This window comes from Pelophylax lessonae, assembly GCF_965119305.1.
Source record: "Pelophylax lessonae genome assembly, chromosome: 11".
In the NCBI taxonomy this organism is placed as follows: domain Eukaryota; kingdom Metazoa; phylum Chordata; class Amphibia; order Anura; family Ranidae; genus Pelophylax; species Pelophylax lessonae.
Genome location: NC_138778.1, coordinates 224512488 through 224534377, shown reverse-complemented (window position 1 = coordinate 224534377; position 21890 = coordinate 224512488). Strand labels below are relative to the sequence as shown.

Below are 21890 nucleotides of genomic sequence, written 5' to 3'. Positions count from 1 at the left end.
CAGATGCCCACATCCAAGATGGCCGCGCCCAGACAGCTTTTTTAAAAGTAAGATTTTGACTAAAATCCAATACTGTACACCTTGTAAGTATGAGAATAGCGGTTCTGTAAAGGGGCGATGGATTAGTATTATAGGGGTATTTTTAGTTAAAAAAGGTATTTGAAGCCGGAACTCCGCTTTAAGTTGACATTGTGTACAATTTGGGCTCCTGTTTTTGTTGCTAGTGATAGACAGCTTAGTATTTTATTTTAAATATCTTCTGTATTGATGTTTTGCTTATTTTTGGCAGGCCTTTGTGAAGATGGTGGCCCATCACGTGTCCTTCGTGGAAGAGGAGGTGACTCGGGCAGAGAGGGATCACCTGCCGCTATCTCAAGCCTTTAATAGAATACTGTCTGTTGCTGCTATCCCTCCCTTCCTACGGGTTAGTTCTTGCCACATGTTCAAATATTTATTATGAGCTGGAGCTCCACTTTAAGGTATAGGCCAGTGTTCTCATTTCAGTTTAGAAAAATAAATGTAATTCAGGCTCCATGCACACTATAAGACCCGGTTCACACTACTCCGACTTGGGACGCGACTTGTGTGACCTCAAGTCGCCCCAAGTTGCTTGTCATTACAAATTCAATGTAAATGAATGAGAGCCGTCTTAATATGCACTACTGAAGTCGCTCCGACTTCAGAAAAGGTTCCTGTACTACTTCAAGGCGACCTGTATCCGACTTGTGCACATAGACTTCAATGGGAGTCACCTCTAAGTCGGATCCTTATCTATTTTCAAACGACTGTGATCAGACTTTCCAGGAAGAAGAAAATGATTACCCAGGCATTCCCCACAGACAAAGTCGCCTATCATTTAAGTCTCTTCAAAGTCACGCTAAAGTAGCGCTAAAAAGTCACTCCTTCATGGGGCAAATTTCTGGTCGCGGTAGTGTAAACCGGCTCTAAGCTTAACCACTTAAGAATCAGGCCTATTTCTGACACTTGTTGTTTACAAAAGTTGAAATCATTATTTTTTGCTAAAATATTACTTAGAAGTTAGAACCCCCAAACATTTTTTTTTTTTAGCAGAGGCCCTAGAGAATAAAATAGAGATCGTTGCAATACTTTGTCACGCCGTATTTGCACAGCGGTCTTACAAACGCAATTGTTTTTAAAAATACACTTTTTTAAATTAAAAAAATAGGAAAACAGTAAAGTTAGCCCATTTTTTTTTTGAATTTGAAAGATAAGATTACGCTGAGTAAATAGATACCCAACATGTCATGCTTCAAAATTGCGCGCGCTCGTGGAATGGTCACAAACATCGGTACTTAAAAATCTACATAGGCGATGTTTTGAAAATGTCTACAGGTTACCAGTTTAGAGTTACAGATGAGGTCTAGGGCTAGAATTATTGCTCTCGCTCGAACGATCGCGGCGATACCTCACATGTGTGGTTACATATGTGGGCACGACTTGCGTATGCGTTCGCTTCTGTGTGCGAGCTCGGAGGGACGGGGTGCTTTTTTTTTTGTTTTTCTTTTCTTATTTATTTGACCTTTTATTTTTTATGTTAACACTGTCCCTTTAAAAAAAATTTTTTTGATCACTTTTATTCCTATTATAAGGAATGTAAACATCCCTTGTAATAGAAATAAGCAAGACAGGTCCTCTTTAATGCGAGATCTGGGGTCAAAAAGAACTCAGATCTCACATCTACACTAAAAAGCAAAAAAAAAAAAAAAAAAGGCATTTTTTCTCATCATGAAAAAAACGGACCCTTTAAGGCCGTTGGGAGGAAGCGATGTATGACGTTGCTCCGGTCCTTCAAGGCCATAGAGTCATGTGGGGGCCAGCTTGCCCTCACTCAACTTCCTGCCTAGGAGGGGAAAGGACCGCACTATTTTCCCTGCTACCAACGGCTCCAATTAGCTGGGGAAAATGACCGGGAAGTTGCGTGAGGGGGAGGGGGCACCACTCCTGCCGCCCATAAAAGTAATCCTGCGGTGAATCCGCCGCTGGGACCACTTTTATGTGAAAGAGGACCGCCCGCCTTGTAAAAAAATACCGGGGGGTTATGGCAGCTATCTGCTGCCATAACCCTGGTATTTACCATCAAATTAATGGTCAAATCAGGACATTCAGGGGTATGAGAGATGATTACAGCCACACACACCTACACAGGTTGAACTGGATGGACTATTGTCTTTATTCAACCTCAACTACTATGTAACTATGTAAATTAGCGACGTAAAACTGCAGGCGACGGGCGGTCCGTAAGTGGTTAAAACAATGCTATAAAATTGCTGGATGAAAAACGCTAATAATAGCGGTTTTGTCCCAGTTTTTAGCAGCAGTTAGGAAATTTAGTTCTGCCAGGAAATCACTCCCAAAAAAGAGGGTTTTTTTCTGCTTCTAGAAGCTGAAGCTTTAAAAATTCTTCTAGACTAAAATAGTGTGCATCTACACATAGGGGTTGATATACTAAAGGCGTATAGACTGTGAACTTTGCAAAGTGAAGTTGCACTCTGTAAGAGTAGTTGCTCCAGAGCTTAGTAAATGAGCAGGAGCTCTGCTTACTCCCATCATCCAATCATGTGCAAGTGAAAATGCAGTTTTTTTTATTTTCCTTGCACGTGTTTGGATATTCGTCCCAAAGTGAAGCTTTACCTCATTTACTAAGCTCTGGAGCAACTGCCCTTGCAGAGTGCAACTGCACTTTGTAAAGTGCACAGTCTATTTGCCTTCAGCAAATCCCCATAGGATCAGTGCTGGGACAAGGTCACCTAGAGCCCAGGGCAAAGATGCCAAACGGCGACCCTACCCAAAAAAAGGAATGTATGAGCATTATGTGTCAGCAAAAATCCCCTCCCTCCCCCCCCCAAAAAAAATTCTACCACTAATCTTCACACTTACCCCTTAAAGGATACGTTCCCCTTCGGGAACATGTAACATGTTCCCAATGCTGCAGCCGATGTCCGCTGCCCCCTCTCCCTGAAGAAGTTTCCCGTACTAGCTGTCATTTTTTAAAATCAGCGCCCACATGGCCACGTCATTCATTGACACAGCTCTGTGTGTGAATGAACTACAAGCCCCAACATCCTTTGCGGTTGTCAGCCTGTGGTTCTCAGTTAAATACCGAAGCGCTGTGGAGCGCCGTTGTAGTTCATTGATTTCTTCCTGTCAGTGTATCTGCCTGTCCGTAGGGGATGTACGGCTACACTGATATACTGACAGATCTGAAGGAGATCTGCGTGGCTCCAGCAATCTTCTGATCGCTGGTGCAATGCTTTACAGCAGGGATCCTCAAACTACGGCCCTCCAGCTGTTGTGGAACTACACATCCCATGAGGCATTGTAAAACTCTGACATTCACAGACATGACCAGGCATGATGGGAGTTGTAGTTCCTAAACAATTGGAGGGCAATAGTTTGAAGACCCCTGCTTTAAAGGCTCCAAAAGAAAACAATAATAAATGCACATTTTTTTTTTACCTGCAAAAAGATGTGCATTTATTTATTTATTTATTCTAAATATTGGAATATTTTCATTATTGAACTTTTTCATATGATATTTATGAGAGATTTTCCACTGTTTTTTATTGAGAGATATTTATAATAATTGAGTGTTATCATTCATATTTTTTGGTTTCACACGCCAATTGTACATGTATCAGCGCTACATTAAAAACCAAAAAGTGCAGCGCTGAAATCAGTATACAATTATATAGCTGAAAAGCTCATATAAAGAAAACAAAAAAGGAGAGGGGATAATGTCCAAATGAATAGTCCCAATATTAAGTGCAGAGATGTGAATCCACGTGCAAAATAACTTTCTTCCAGTGACACCAGGGAAAAGTGTAGGAAGGGGACACCCTTGTGCTCAGGTATAACAAGCAGCTTACCGAAATTCCGTGGCTGCTCAATTTAATGAGACAGCCTCTCCCAGCTAGTAGTAAACCAGTAGGTCAACCGATATCAAGCTCAGGTGCTTCGAAAGACTCCAAAAGCCGAAAGCCGTTTCCGGTGTGTTGTTAAACCGATCACATTAATATGTGGCACACTTGGAACTTCTCATATACTCCATTGAACGTAAAGCCATATGTAGAAAGAAACAGAGGCCCATAGCGTAATCCCGTAAACCAATAGGTAAATTTATTAAAAAAACTACTTACAATTTAAAAGACAAAAACAGGCATGTAGTATGTGCCGGTCATGGATCTAACCGCGGCGTCCCGCAAGTCTCCAGATCTGGAGACTTGCGGGACGCCGCGGTTAGATCCATGACCGGCACATACTACATGCCTGTTTTTGTCTTTTAAATTGTAAGTAGTTTTTTTAATAAATTTACCTATTGGTTTACGGGATTACGCTATGGGCCTCTGTTTCTTTCTACATATGGCTTTACGTTCAATGGAGTATATGAGAAGTTCCAAGTGTGCCACATATTAAAGAGGAAGTAAACCCTCCGCAGGAAGTTGTACCTATAGGTAAGCCTATGATAAGGCTTACCTATAGGTACTGTAAATATCTCCTAAACATGTACGGTTTAGGAGATATTTACCTTTAATGCAGCCAGTGACGTCACTGGCGCATGCGCTCTGAAGGAACGGCTGATCGTGCCGTTCCTTCAGAGCCCCGTGCCGTGACCGTCGGCTCCCGCGCGCGTGCGCAGGAGTGACGTCACCGCGGCTCCGGCCAATCAGATGGCCGGATGCCGCGATCCCGGAAGACGGGCGACTGAACATGTCGCTCGTCATACAGGTAAGAGAGCGGCACGGCGGGGGCTCGTTCTAAGGTAAGTATTTCATAATGAGCTAGTATGCGATGCATACTAGCTCATTATGTCTTTCTCTTGCAGGTTGTAAAAGAAAAAAAAAAAATTTTAACGAGTTTACAACCTCTTTAATGTGATCGGTTTAACAACACACCGGAAACGGCTTTCGGCTTTTGGAGTCTTTCGAAGCACCTGAGCTTGATATCGGTTGACCTACTGGTTTACTACTAGCTGGGAGAGGCTGTCTCATTAAATTGAGCAGCCACGGAATTTCGGTAAGCTGCTTGTTATACCTGAGCACAAGGGTGTCCCCTTCCTACACTTTTCCCTGGTGTCACTGGAAGAAAGTTATTTTGCACGTGGATTCACATCTCTGCACTTAATATTGGGACTATTCATTTGGACATTATCCCCTCTCCTTTTTTGTTTTCTTTATATGAGCTTTTCAGCTATATAATTGTATACTGATTTCAGCGCTGCACTTTTTGGTTTTTATTGTATTTTTTGAATCACTGTTAGTTGATTTTGTGCCAGCTGCTCACTATTGTTCTTAATCATTTGGTTTTCTGTCACATCTAGCGCGGAAATTTTTCTTCTATTTATATTACATCAGCGCTACATATTTGTATATAAATTCATATAATATATTAGAATTATTAATTATTGTGTAACCTTATACGGACGGGCAGCAACATAATTTATTATTGTTAACCACTTTAAGACCAGAAAGATTTGCCCTATTTTGCGATTCGGCACTGCGTTAATTTAACGGACGATTGCCCGGTCATGCAATGCTGTACCCAAATAAAATTGATGTCCTTGTTTTCCCACAAACAGAGCTTTATTTTGGTGGTATTTGATCACCTGTGCGTTTTTTATTTTTTGCGCTATAAACAAAAAAAGAGCGACAATTTAAAAAAAACAATATTTTTCACATTCTGCTATATGGCATTCTCAACAAAAAATGTAAACATCAAAATTTTTTAACATTTTAGGCCAATTTGTTTTCTGCTACATATTTTTGGTAAAAAAAAATCGCAATAAGTGTATTTTGATTGGTTTGCGCAAAAGTTATCGCGCCTACTAACTACGGGAAAGATTTATGTCATTTTTATTGTTTTGTTTTTTTTTTACTAGTAATGGCGGCGATCTGCGATTTTTAGCGGGACTGTGACATTGCGGCGGACAGATCGGACCCCTAACTGACATTTTTGACACTATTAGGGGGGACCAGTGACATTACTACAGTAATCAGTGCTAAAAATATGCACTGTTACTGTAATAATGACACTGGCAGGGAAGGGGTTAACACTGTGGGTGATCAAGGAGTCAAATGTGAGCCTAGGGGAGTGATTCTAACTGTGGTGGCCGTGGCTTCTGAAATTACCATAGAGACATGTGATCCTATAAGGATCACATGGGCTCTGTGATCATCCCAGGGAGAAGAACGGTTGGCTATGTTTACAACAGCTGACCGTTGTTCTCTGTCAGCAGAGAGCGATCGCAGGTGTCAGTGAGCAATCAGAGCCGCCTGCCCGCTGCATTGGCTTCCCCGCTGACGAGCGGGGGTGGGAGCACGCCGGCGGCGGCGCATGCTCGCCCCCTAGACTCCCGACACGTACCGCGATTCGTCTGGGAGCGGCTGCCTGCCGCAATACATTTGCGGTGGGCGGTCGTAAAGTGGTTAACATGGAGGAACCCCTCTAATAACTTTTATAGATAGCTTACAGTACCTGATGGTCAGGGAGATGAATTCCCCACTTACAGATAGTTAAAAAGTTAATTGGTGTCAGTGATTACTTATTCAAGAGGCAGAAATTGTTCACAGTTCAAGGAACCTCTGGAGGAACCACAGGGTCCCATGTTACCCTGGTTGAGAAAGGTTGGTATAGAAAATATAGTATGGACAGGTGAGCAGTACTTATAGATGGGTCTAGTTATCCTGTCCTGTAAACCCCGTGCGTTGTTTAGAATGCTTCAATAATGCTTAAAGGGTTAGTTCAAATAAAAAGTGAGCCTACAACACCGCTCAGGTACCTTATATGATCCGCATCTACTGCCGACCTCTCAAGCCGATTTAATGATCTGGCACTTTAAAACTTCACAAAACAGTGCTGTGTTCGCACTGGGTATATAGCAGCATATTACTCGCAGTGGTGAGCGCTCATTGGTCAGCGCTGGCCCCATGACCACCCTTTCCAATGACAATCCCAGCTTTGTTCAAGGACGTTGTTCTAAAAGAAAAGGAGCCTCCAAAGTATTTTCATATACATTGTGGTCACATGGCCTCGCCATTGCTCGCATTATGCTGTGTAGGGATGTTTTAAAGCAAGGGTCTTCAAACTATGGCCCTCCAGCTCTTCGGGAACTACAATTCCCATCATGCCTAGTCATGTCTGTAAATGTCAGAGTTTTACAAAGCCTCATGGGATGTGTAGTTCTGCAACAGCTGGAGGGTCGTAGTTTGAGGATCCCTGTTTTAAAGTGTTGAACCATCACGCCGCCCCCCCCCCCCCAAGATATATGAGCATTATGTGTCAGCAAAAATCCCCCCACAAAAAAACGGAGCACTAATCTGCATGCTTGCCTTCCAAGCATAATTACCCCCTCCCCCCCCCCCCGTACAAATCCGCCCCCTACTGAAATCCCCACTCCAAGCACAAATGTTTGCTAACCCCCACCCAAATCCCCCCAGCTCACTTGCACCCCCCCCCCCAGAAAATTACCCCTTTAGCTCAAATCCTTTACCACTAAAATTCCCCCTCCTAGAACACATCTTCTCCCCCCCACTCCAAATCCCCCCCCGATCCCTCCTCCTAGCACAAATCTTCTTCCCCCAATCCCTCCTTCTAGCACAAATCTTCTTCCCCCCATCCCCCTTCCTAACACAAATCCCTCTAAATTAACACACTTAGCACCCCTCACACACACACACACACATTTCCCCTCCTAGAACAATACTTAACCCCTGCCTCCCCCCCATATTCCCCTTTCCAACACAAGTCCCCTCCCCCCAATCTCCTTGTGGCGCCTCCCCCTATCTCACATGATACCACATTGCCCAGGGCAGCTGGCCCTCCTGCCCTCCCCTTTGTCCCAGCCCTGCTGGCTGGAGAGAGCAGCTGAAGCTGAGGATCATATAAGGTACATGCAGCAGCGGGTATTGGAGGGGTGCAGAGGGTGTTGTGAGCTAGTTCACCTTTTCATTTTTTGTGATAAAGTAAACCAATCCCCTTACACTATAGACATGAAAAAAACATTTCTAGGGAATTTTGCAAAAACCTTCTTCACAATAACCCGTGCCGGACAATGATTGGTGGAATCTCTGGGGTCAGACAGGTGAGTGCTGTTGTGATGAAGCCATGACCTCCAAGCCAACAGATTTTTGGTAAGATTTTCCAGTTTGATGTACAACTGCAGAAAGTTGTGACTGCAACGATGTATTTTGCCTGTGGTGGATTCTGGCAGTTGATTGGTTAATGACATTGGTTTATTTATTTATTTTTTTCTCTCTTAAAAAAAAAAACTTAAGAAATGCCAAAAACAAATTCTGTCATATTAAGACCAGACGCTCTCTGGGGCCCAAACCTGACACCTCGTACACAGGATAAGACGCTTCAGATGAAATAAAACCCTTTATTATTGAAATACCCACTGCAATTTCACCGTGTCTGCTTCGAAAGAAAATATATCACACTGGGACAAAGAAAAAAAAAAATTCTAAAATTACTACTGAAAAAAAAAAAAGATCAACAACATTGTATTTAAAATACCCCCATAGCATAGCGAAAAAATACAAGATATTAATAAAGTTTAATTTGTGGTTCCCCCAATCTTGCAGCAGACAGGTACATTATTTATTACAAGTTCTTATATAGTGCTGTCAATATTACACAGCACTTTATTATTATTATTACAGGTACTTATATAGCGCTTTACATATACAGTATCTCACAAAAGTGAGTACACCCCTCACATTTTTGTAAATATTTTATTCTATCTTTTCATGTGACAACACTGAAGAAATTACAATTTGCTACAATGTAAAGTAGTGAGTGTACAGCTTGTATAACAGTGTAAATTTGCTGTCCCCTCAAAATAACTCAACACACACAACAAGCCATTAATGTCTAAACAAAAGTGAGTACATCCCTAAGTGAAAATGTCCAAATTGGGCCCAATTAGCTATTTTCTCTCCCCGGTGTGACTCGTTAGTGTTACAAGGTCTCAGGTGTGAATGGGGAGCAGTTGTGTTAAATTTGGTGTTATCGCTTTCACTCTCTCATACTGGTCACTGGAAGTTCAACATGGCAGCTCATGGCAAAGAACTCTCTGCGGATCTGAAAAAATAATTGTTGCTCTACATAAAGATGGCACAAGCTTTAAGAAGGTTGCCAAGACTTAACACAAACAAATCACCAGGACCGGATGGCGTACATCCGAGAGTACTCAAGGAACTCAGTAAGGTTATATCTAGACCACTGTTCCTGATCTTTGCTGACAGTATTATGACAGGAGATGTACCAGGGGATTGGAGGAAAGCTAACGTGATTCCAATATTCAAAAAGGGGCAGAGGCATATACCGGGAAATTATAGGCCTGTCAGTTTGACATCAATAGTATGTAAACTTCTGGAGGGGATGATAAGGGACTATATCGTAGAGTTTGCTAAAGACAACAACATCATCATCAGCAGTAATCAGCACAGGTTTACAAATGGGCGTTCTTGTCAAACCAATCTCTTAACATTCTACGAGGAGGTGAGCTGTGAGCTAGATAGGGGCAGACCAGTAGATGTGATGTACCTGGATTTCGCTAAGGCATTTGATACAGTTCCCCACAAGTGCTTCATTTATAAAATATTGTCTGCAGGTATCGACAGCAGGGTTTGCTCTTGGATACTGAGGCAACGACATGGCAAATGAGGTTTAATGTGGAGAAGTGTAAGGTTTTGCACTTGGGGACTAAAAACATAAAAGCACAATACACGTTAGGAGGGGAACCCTTGGGGGAATCAAAAATGGAGAAAGATCTGGGAGTCTTGGTTGATGATAGATTAGCAGAGATGTATAGTAACTAAGTAGAACTACTTCACTACTGTACTTAAGTACCGAAAGGCGGTATCTGTACTTTTCTTGAGTAGAATTTTTTCTCCTACTTCCACTTTTACTTCACTACATTTTTTCAATGATTTCAATACTTCTACTCCGATATTTTTTTTTTGTGCTGCATAGTTACTCGTTACAATTATAAAAATTACCACTGCCAGAACAGTAGATGGCAGGTTTCATGAAGCTCGAAACATGTGTATTATCAGCGCATACGAAAATAAAAGCTACTGTATGTATAAATAAAAGCTGCATTTGAAATAATAAAACAATATGATGTTCAAACTTTTGACTTCTTTCTTTAATAACTACATAACACAGTAGTTGTACTTTTACTTTCAGTACTTGAGTAGCAATTTTTTTTTCAAAACTACTGGTACTTTTACTTTCAGTTCTTGAGTAGCAAGATTTAAAAAAAAACTACTTGCAATACTTAAGTACAAAAAATGTTGAATACTTTAGTACTTCTACTCAAGTCACTTTTTGATCGAGCACTTCCACTTCTACTCAAGTCACTTTTTGATCGAGCACTTGTACTTTTACTCAAGTATGGGTTTCGAGTACTTTATACAACTCTGTATTAGGCAATAGCATGCAATGTCAAGCGGCAGCTGCCAAAGCCAGCAGTATATTAGCATGCATAAAGAAGGGGATACATTCCAGAGATAAGACTATAATCCTTCCACTTTATAAAACTCTGGTCCGACCGCATCTGGAGTATTCTGTCCAGTTCTGGTCGCCAGTCCTCAGGAGGGATGTGTTGGAGCTGGAGAGAGTCCAGAGAAGGGCAACTAAACTGATTAGGGGATTGGAAGACCTTAATTATGAAGAGCGTCTGCAATCGCTTGATTTATTCTCCCTGGAGAAGAGACGCCTGAGGGGGGACATGATAGCAATTTATAAATATCTCAATGGGGATCTCAGCTTAGAAAAAAAGCTGTTCAGTCGAAGGGATTGCACGAGGACTCGAGGGCATACAATACGATTAGAGGAGAAGCGTTTTAACCTCAGGCAACGTGGGGGGTTCTTTACTGTGAGGGCTACAAGATTGTGGAATTCTCTACCACAAGAGGTGGTTTCTGCGGGTAGTATGGTGGCTTTCAAAAGACTCGTACATCTCAAGGATCAGAACATTCAGGGGTATGTGAGATGATTACAGCTACACATACCTACACAGGTTGAACTGGATGGACTATTGTCTTTATTCAACCTCATCTACTATGTAACTTGTTTCAAGACCCTGAAACTGAGCTGCAGCACGGTGGCCAAGACCATACAGCGGTTTAACAGGACAGGTTCCACTCAGAACAGGCCTCGCCATGGTCAACCAAAGAAGTTGAGTGCACGTGCTCAGCGTCATATCCAGAGGTTGTCTTTGGAAAATAGACGTATGAATGCTGCCAGCATTGCTGCAGAGGTTGAAGGGGTGGGGGGGTCAGCCTGTCAGTGCTCAAACCATACGTCGCACACTGCATCAAATTGGTCTGCATGGCTGTCGTCCTAGAAGGAAGCCTCTTCTAAAGATGATGCACAGGAAAGCCTGCAAACAGTTTGCTGAAGACAAGCAGACTAAGAACGTGGATTACTGAAACCATGTCCTGTGGTCTGATGAGATCAAGATAAACTTATTTGGTTCAGATGCTGTCAAACGTGTGTGGAGGCAACCAGGTGAGGAGTACAAAGAAAAGTGTGTCTTGCCTACAGTTAAGCATGGTGGTGGGAGTGTCATGGTTTGGGGCTGCATGAGTGCTGCCAGCACTGGGGAGCTACAGTTCATTGAGGGAACCATGAATGCCAACATGTACTGTGACATACTGAAGCAGAGCATGATCCCCTCCCTTCAGAGACTGGGCCGCAGGGCAGTATTCCAACATAACGACCCCAAACACACCTCCAAGACGACCACTGCCTTGCTAAAGAAGCTGAGGGTAAGGGTGATGGACTGGCCAAGCATGTCTCCAGACCTAAACCCTATCTGTGGGACATCTGTGGGAGCGCAAGGTCTCTAACATCCACCAGCTCCGTAATGTTGTCATGGAGGAGTGGAAGAGGACTCCAGTGGCCACCTGTGAAGCTCTGGTAAACTCCATGCCCAAGAGGGTTAAGGCAGTGCTGCAAAATAATGGTGGCAGCACAAAATATTGACACTTTGTGCCCAATTTGGACATTTTCACTTAGGGGTGTACTCACTTTTGTTGCCAGTGGTTTAGACATTAATGGCTGTGTGTTGAGTTATTTTGAGGAGACAGCTAATTTACACTGTTATACAAGCTGTACACTCACTACTTTACATTGTAGCAAAGTGTAATTTCTTCAGTGTTGTCACATGAAAAAACTAAATAAAATGTTTATAAAAATGTGAGGGGTGTGAGGCTGAGATACTGTATATACACTTACAGTATATTGTACATTCACTTCAGTTCCCTTTCCTCAAGGAACTTGCAATCTAAGGTTCTTAACTCACATACATACACATACTAGGGTCCATTTACCTACCAGAATCATCTTTAGAGTGTGGGAGGAAATGGGAGCACCTGGAGAAACCCCACACAGGCACAGGGAAAACATGCAAACCCCAGGTAAGTAGGACCGTGGTTGGGATTCAAACCAACAACCCCTAGTGCTGGCAGGCGGAAGCACTTCAAAAAAAGCCAGGGGATTTTCAGTCACAACTTACCAACCAGCCTGCGACCAACCGAATGAACCTGTCTAACAGTATGTGTTAAAAACAGAGGTTTAGTTTCACACATTTGCAAATACATACGTAATCTGCAGGCCACTGCAAGGCACCCTGATATCTGCAGACCCTAACTCTACCTTTAAAGAGTCTCCACAGTGGAAGCACATGTATTCTGATGGATAGATGGAGGACAGCTGACTGGAGGCAGAAGCACTAACCACTTAGCCACTGTGCTGCACATTGGGTACAGATGCACAAAATGTAATAATATGTCCTAGATGAGCAGGTCTGAACCAGGTAAGGGCCAGTTCACACCATATGCAGTCTAGTGCATTTTTTTTCTGCATCAAAAAATATATGGTTTTCTATTTCAATGTTTTTATTAGAATTTTTATGCAAGAAGAGTAGAGTGTACAACTCTTACACAAACAGTAGTATCTGAATAGAGATAAAATTCGGTCCCATAGCACATAGCCAACAAAATACCATATTATAATATCAACTTCTATAGATAATTGAACCCAAAAAACATGCCTGACACACAAGGATAAACCACCCTATCAGGATGCTCAGATAGCCCATGTAAAAATATATAAAATATATGGAAAAATATAGAATAGGTCAGATTTTTACATAACCCACCGGCCTACGTGGGTCACAAAAGCTTCCAAATACTCTATATCAGGGGTCTCCAAAATTTTCAAGCAATCGGCCAGTTTACTGTCCTTCAGGATTTAGGGGGGCCAGACTGTGGCTAGTGGGAGTAGATAATACCCCAGCATCAGTGCCCCATCATTAGTTATAATGGGAGGAATAGTGCCCCATTGTTATCAGTAAGATGAATAGTGCCCCATTGATGGTGTTAGATCAGTAGGGGGAATGGTGCCCCATCATTGGTGTCAGTTCCTGGAAAAGTGCCCCAAGGACCAGATAAGGGCAAGCAAAGGGCCACATCTGGCCCCCGGGCCAAAGTTTGGAGACCCCTGCTCTATATCAAATAGCAAATATTAAAATCATGTAGGTCTAAAGTAGAAAGAAAGAGAGAAGATGGAAAAGAAAAGGGGGGGGGAGCAAAGAAAGCTACCCAGGAGCTCTGTCAGTGAGCCCACAACCCCAATCCACACTCTTTAACTGTCAGGCTGGAGGTATTTGGGTCAAGGATCCCAAATATGATCAAACCTAGCAGATCTGTCTTTCAGTATGCTGACCAGCTTAGAAAGACAATCTGGAACCAGGTACCATCAGGACAAAACCTTGTAGCCTGATACCACCAGGTCCATATTCATAATGCTTTTATCAGTGGCGGCTGGGGCACAGGGGCGCTGCCCCCCCATCCATGCGTCTGGCCCCCTAATCTACATGCAGGGAGCCAGACGCATGAAGTTCAATGGGGTTTTTTTTTTCTGAAGCACGTGATTAAAGCCAGAGGCTCTAATAGGCTTCAGAAAAGGGTGGGTTCGGGGCGCAGAACCCACCCATTTGTGTTCCAATAGTAGCGAATGAATATTCGCTATTGTCACACGGATCCTCCTCCTGGCCAATCAGGAAGCGGGTCCGAGACCCGTTTTCCGATTGACCGAAAGGCGAACCCATGCCATTGGCCATGAAGGAGGAGGGAGGACTCGAGGAGACGCGGGGGACTGAGGAGAAGCCGCTGCTGGTGAGAGGGTGAGTGAGCCGCGACCGGGGGGGGGGGGATTACGATGGTGCAAGCCAGCAGTGAATGGGATAATATAATGAAATAGAGGACTATTCATGAGGAGGGAGACGTGAGCGGTGATTGTAAATCAGTGTGGATTATGTGTAGAGGAGAATATACATCAGATGCCAATACAGATCATTAGTCTTCCAGAAGAATTTTCCACCAAAAGCCAGAACCACCAGAATATCTGAGACTTACTAAGTGTGGGATTGTTCCCTCTAATACAGACCCTCACACACACCAATGACTATCCACCAGTCCACACAAAATCAACAACTACCCACTAATCCACACCACAACAATGACTACCTATCACTCGATTCCAATCAGAACGATGGCTACCCACTAATCCCCACTACAACAATGACTACTCACATGCCCCCTTTCATGAGACGGATGACTATTCCCTAATCCTGACCACACCAATGACTATCCATTATCCAACTTCCGAACAGATGGACAACTAACCACAAATGCCCAGCACACCAATGACTACCCAGTAAGCTACACCAGACCAATGAATAAATATTAATCCCCACCACAAAAATGACTTCCTACAACCCTTTTTCCCATCAGATGCATGACCACTCACTAATACCCAGTACATGAACACACACTCATACCCACCTCATCAATGACTATCCCAATTCCCACCAGATGCATGACTACCCACTAATCCCCAGCAAACCTAGGACTTCCCACTAATTTCCAGCACACCAATGACTATCCATTACCATTATTTTATGGTGTGCAGGCTGGTGTGGGGGGGGGGGGGTGGTCCGACTGCCGCCCCCCCCCCCCCGGCCCATAAAGCACCGGCCGCCACTGGCTTTTATATGTCCATGTAGACCAGGACCACCAATCAGATAATTTGATTTTGTCTCCCAGATTCAGTTCTAATGCCAACATAAAGGGTAATTTGCTAGTTGGATAAACAAACAATTTGTAAAGCATCAAGATACCCCCTCTCTGAGTCTCACCATGAAAATATCTAGACTCAAAGACTGTACGTGTCGTAATATCATCCGTAGCTTTCTGCACAGAGCGCAGGAAATGCAAAATCTGTTGCAGTCCAAAGGTCTCAGATGGGGGCATCCTCAACTGCTGCACAAAATAGGACAGAGGGTGGATACCCTTATGATCAATAAAATGACCTATTTCAAACAAACCCTTATTGACCCACCACTGAAAATCTTGTAGGCATAATCCCAGTGGAAAAGCAGGGTTAAGGAACAATGGAGCTACTGGGGTATGCAGGAACCTCAGCAGTGTGGCTTTACATTAGAGATCCCATACCAGCAAGGAGGGAGAGAGTGATGGACATAGGATCAGTGGATGCTTTTTGAACAGGATCCACAATAAGAGATCAAGGGGTAGAGGACCACAGGCCGGTGCTTCCAATTTTACCCATTCCTAGTAGATTTGTGCCAATGGAAATTGGGTGGAGAGTAATTATGTATCCAAAAAAGTACCGGCACAATCCCCTATAAATTGAAAACCAAAAATAAACCAAGTCTAACAGGTTGGACCCTGCAGACGATGAGAGTGGGGATTTTAATGTGCCCAAAGACTAACAGACAAAATACAAATGATAAATTTTATTAACCTCCCTGGCGGTATGATTATGTCAGGAATTATGTACCAAAAGCAGTACAATTTTTTTCATGGAAATTTGGCGTTATGTATTATAGGCCTTATTAATTATGGCGTTATTAATTATAGTAATATAATAACATCTCCAATCAAAAAGCAGAATGTTCTGTTTTCATCATGAAGTACACTGAAATCAGGAGATATAATGACTTTACCAGTGATGCGAGAGAGGCTGAGGCCACATACAGCTACTGAAATTAAATTATAAACATCTATCTATCTATCTATCTATCTATCTATCTATCTATCTATCTATCTATCTATCTATCTATCTATCTATCTATCTATCTATCTATCTATCTATCTATCTATCACACATTCTTAAAACTGCATCTCAGTGTTTTTTTAGATTATGTACAGTATATTATATACTGATATTATCCAGTAAAATGAATACACACACATATGCACACTTGCATACATTCCTATATACGTATACTAATTTGTATATTTTATTTGCTTAAATTATTATTTTTTCTATAAAAATTAATTTGGCATGTAGAGCCGTATTTCTGTGCCCGTCCTTCCAGTGTTCTCTCTGCACATTTCCATACGTTTCTGATTACTCGCTGACCCTCTCCCAGGTCTCGGTCTTTTCTCTTCTTCCCTGGAGATTGACTCTGACATTGTCTCTGGTAAACATGGTTTACCAGTGATGCGAGAGAGGCTGAGGCCACATACAACTACCGAAATTAAATTATAAACATTATCTATCTATCTATCTATCTACAGTGCTTTGCTTTGCAAAAGTATTCGGCCCCACTTGAACTTTTCAACCTTTTGCCATATTTCAGGCTTCAAACATAAAGATGTAAAACTGTAATTTTTTTTTTTGAAGAATCAACAACAAGTGGGAGACAATCATGAAGTGGAACGAAATTTATTGGATATTTCAAACTTTTTTAACAAATAAAAAACAGAAAAATTTGGCGTGCAAAATTATTCAGCCCCTTTACTTTCAGTGCAGCAAACTCTCTCCAGAAGTTCAGTGAGGATCTCTGAATGATCCAATGTTGACCTAAATGACTAATGATGATAAATAGAATCCACCTGTGTGTAATGAAGTCTCCGTATAAATGCACCTGCACTGTGATAGTCTCAGAGGTCCGTTTAAAGCGCAGAGAGCATCATGAAGAACAAGGAACACACCAGGCAGGTCCGAGATACTGTTGTGGAGAAGTTTAAAGCCGGATTTGGATACAAAAAGATTTCCCAAGCTTTAAACATCCCAAGGAGCACTGTGCAAGCGATAATATTGAAATGGAAGGAGTATCAGACCACTGCAAATCTACGAAGACCTGGCCGTCCCTCTAAACTTTCAGCTCATACAAGGAGAAGACTGATCAGAGATGCAGTCAAGAGGCCCATGATCACTCTGGATGAACTGCAGAGATCTACAGCTGAGGTGGGAGACTCTGTCCATAGGACAACAATCAGTCGTGTACTGCACAAATCTGGCCTTTATGGAAGAGTGGCAAGAAGAAAGCCATTTCTTAAAGATATCCATAAAAAGTGTTGTTTAAAGTTTGCCATAATCCACCTGGGAGACACCAAACATGTGGAAGAAGGTGCTCTGGTCAGATGAAACCAAAATCGAACTTTTTGGCAACAATGCAAAACATTATGTTTGGCGTAAAAGCAACACAGCTCATCACCCTGAACACACCATCCTCACTGTCAAACATGGTGGTGGCAGCATCATGGTTTGGGCCTGCTTTTCTTCAGCAGGGACAGGGAAGATGGTTAAAATTGATGGGAAGATGGATGGAGCCAAATACAGGACCATTCTGGAAGAAAACCTGATGGAGTCTGCAAAAGACCTGAGACTGGGACGGAGATTTGTCTTCCAACAAGACAATGATCCAAAACATAAAGCAAAATCTACAATGGAATGGTTCACAAATAAACATATCCAGGTGTTAGAATGGCCAAGTCAAAGTCCAGACCTGAATCCAATCGAGAATCTGTGGAAAGAACTGAAAACTGCTGTTCACAAACGCTCTCCATCCAACCTCACTGAGCTCAAGCTGTTTTTCAAGGAGGAATGGGCAAAAATTTCAGTCTCTCGATGTGCAAAACTGATAGAGACATACCCCAAGCGACTTACAGCTGTTATCGCAGCAAAAGGTGGCGCTACAAAGTATTTACTTAAGGGGGCTGAATAATTTTGCACGCCCAATTTTTCAGTTTTTTATTTGTTAAAAAAGTTTGAAATATCCAATAAATTTCGTTCCACTTCATGATTGTGTCCCACTTGTTGTTCATTCTTCACAAAAATTACAGTTTTATATCTTTATGTTTGAAGCCTGAAATGTCGCAATGCACTGTATCTATCTATCTATCTATCTATCTATCTATCTATCTATCTATCTATCTATCTATCTATCTATTAATTCTATCTTTCTTTCTTAGATATATGTGCCAGCTACCAGATCCTACCTATGTAGTGACCTGCAGAGGGGATTTACCAGTTACAGAGAATGAAGATGGGATGGGTGCTGGGATCCCATCCTGCCTCCTCCATGATGTAACATTATGGGGATAATCCAGAAACACAACACATAATGCTGTAATAATTATTGCTTTCACCAAGGATTCACACAGCTCCCATCCAGCATTCACGCAGTTTTCTGAATTAATCCAATGAGAGACTATGTGAAAGTTGGGTGAAACATACTAGGCTACCAGGCTACATACTATATATCTACATACTATTTATCTTGAAAAATGGGGGCAAAAACAAAAGTGTTGTGTTTATAATTTTGTTCAGTGTATCTTGTTTTCTAAAGGAATCCAATGAGGGCGTGTGTGAATGCTGGGTGAAACAGACTACATACTATCTATCTTTACTTATGTTTATCTATATATCTTCTACTACTCTTTCTTCTTGAAACATAATAAACATGTGGAGCACCTCTCCACAGCGAGCTTCACCTTTTAGACACTGGCGAAAAAAACTGAGGTACTTCCTGTGTGGGAGGGGTTATTTAGGGGGTCGTCAATTCTGATTGGTTGCCAGTGTCCTTCACCTATAGGTGGCTATATAACCAATATGTAATAATATATGTGTCCCGTGATGTACGAAAATAGGCCTTTAGTATACATAGAAAAAGTCTTAGATCTTGGAATTCAGTTCATGAAAAATGGGGGCAAAAACAAAAGTGTTGCATTTATAATTTTGTTCAGTGTATCTAGTTTTCTAAAGGAATCCAATAAGAGAATGTGTGAATGTTGGGTGAAACAGACTACATACTATCTATCTTTACTTATGTCTATCCATATATCTTCTCTACTTACATCTATCCTTTCTTTCATTACCTTCATTATTGCCTTGTGGGAGGATTTCTTTCTTTCTTTCCTTTTCTTTCTTCTCTTTCTTCTATTTTTTTTTCTTGCTGCCCCCTTTTTATTTTATTTTCTTTCTTTCTTTTATTTTTTTCTTTCTTCTCTTTTCTTTCGTCCTTCTCTTTCTTCTTCTTATTTCTCACTCTTTTTTTATTTCTTGCTCTCTTTCTTTCTCGTTTTCTTTCTTTCTTTTTTTTCTTTCTGAAATTAAATTATAAACATGATTCTATCTATCTATCTACATTAGGCAAAATTATGTATTTTGTTTTTTGTTTTTGCTCCCATTTTTCATGAGCTGAACTCAAAGATCTAAGACTTTTTCTATGTACACAAAAGGCCGATTTCTCTCAAATATTGTTCACAAATCTGTGTAAATCTGTGTTAGTGAGCGCTTCTCCTTTGCCAAGATAATCCATCCACCTCACATGTGTGGCATATCAAGATGCTGATTAGACAACATGATTATTGCACAGGTGTGCCTTAGGCTGGCCACAATAAAAGGCCACTCTAAAATGTGCAGTTTTATCACACAGCACAATGCTGCAGATGACGCAAGTTTTGAGGATAAGTGTAATTGGCACTGTACAGGGCAGATGGCAGACAGTGTGTATGGCGTTGTATGGGTGAGCGGTTTGCTGATGTCATGTTGTGGATGGAGTGGCCCATGGTGGCGGTGGGGTTATGGTATGGGCAGGCGTATGTTATGGACAATGAACACAGGTGCATTTTATTGATTTTGAATGCACAGAGATACCGTGACGAGATCCTGAGGCCCATTGTTGTGCCATTCATCCACGACCATCACCTCATGTTGCAGCATGATAATGCGCGGCCCCATGGTGCAAGGATCTGTATACAATTCCTGGAAGCTGAAAACATCCCAGTTCTTGCATGGCCAGCATACTCACCGGACATGTCACCCATTGAGCATGTTTGGGATGCTCTGGATCTGCGAATACAACAGCGTGTTCCAGATCCTGCCAATATCCAGCAACTTCGCACAGCCATTGAAGAGGAGTGGACCAACATTCCACAGGAACCAACCTGATCAACTCTATGCCAAGGAGATGTGTTGCACTGCGTGAGGCAAATGGTAGTCACACCAGATACTAACTGGTTTTTGGACCCCTCCCCCCAATACAGTAAAACTGCACATTTTAGAGTGGCCTTTTATTGTGGCCAGCCTAAGGCACACCTGTGCAATAATCATGCTGTCTAATCAGCATCTTGATATGCCACACCTGTGAGGTGGATGGATTATCTCGGCAAAGGAGAAGCGCTCACTAACACAGATTTAGACAGAGTTGTGAACAATATTGGAGAGAAATCGGCCTTTTATGTACATAGAAAACGTCTTAGATCTTTGAGTTCAGCTCATGAAAAATGGGGGCAAAAACAAGTGTTGTGTTTATAATTTTGTTCAGTGTATCTAGTTTTCTAAAGGAATCCACTGGGAGAATGTGTGAATGTTGAGTGAAACAGACTACATACTGTACTATCTATTTTTACTTATGTCTATCTATATATCTTCTCTACTTACATCTATCCTTTCCTTCATTATTGCCTTGTGGGAGGGTGTCTTCCTTTCCCTTCCTTTCCTTTTTTTGTTTTTCCTTTTCTTTCTTTTCTTTTCTTTCATTCTTCTCTCTTCCTTTTTTCTCTTTTTTTCTTGCTCCCTCTTTTTCTTTTCTTTCACTCTTTCTTCCCTTTTATTTCTTTCTTCACTATCTTTCTTCTTTTCCTTCTTTCTCTCTCACTCTTCTTTCTTTCTTTCTTTCTTTCTTTCTTTCTTTCTTTCTTTCTTTCTTTCTTTCTTTCTTTCTTTCTTTCTTTCTTTCTTTCTTTCTTTCTGTGATGGGAGAGAGGCTGAGGCTACATACAGCTACAGACTTTAAATTATAAACACTATCTATCTATCTATCTATCTATCTATCTATCTATCTATCTATCTACCTATCTATCTTTCTTAAAACTGCATCTCAGTGTTTTTTAGATTATGTACAATATATTATATACTGATATTATCCAATAAAATGAATACACTCTTATATGCACACTTGCATATAAGTTGCATACAAGTATGCACTCCTATATATATTACATTATAAACATCTATCTATATATCAGTCTATCTATCTATCTATCTATCTATCTATCTATCTATCTATCTATCTATCTATCTATCTATCTATCTATCTATCACACATTCTTAAAACTGCATCTCAGTATCTCAGTGTTTTTTTAGATTATGTACAGTATATTATATACTGATATTATCCAGTAAAATGAATACACACACATATGCACACTTGCATACATTCCTATATATGTATACTAATTTGTATTTTTTATTTGCTTAAGTTATTATTTTTTCTATAAAAATAATTTGGCATGTACAGAGCTGTATTTCTGTGCCCGTCCTTCCAGTGTTCTCTGTGCACATTTCCATACGTTTCTGATTACTCGCTGACCCTCTCCCAGGTCTCGGTCTTTTCTCTTCTTCCCTGGAGATTGACTCTGACATTGTCCAGCCTGCAGCTACATGACCTCTGAAACCCTCAATGCCTCCTGAGCACAGAGCAGAGCTGGGCCTCAACTTCTCAGAATTCTGCTTCTACTCGTATCCTACATTCTACACATTTT

General features: G+C 41.6%; 1 protein-coding gene across 1 annotated transcript in view; it reads left to right on the top strand.

The window, feature by feature from the left end:
• The window catches only part of BCAS4 (breast carcinoma amplified sequence 4), a 1047728-nt gene that overhangs the window by 927053 nt on the left and 98785 nt on the right, over window positions 1–21890 (top strand). The window contains exon 4 of the mRNA XM_082272208.1: window positions 290–424. Coding sequence (XP_082128334.1) covers window positions 290–424 — 135 coding nt within the window. The remainder of the gene's footprint in view (window positions 1–289; window positions 425–21890) is intronic.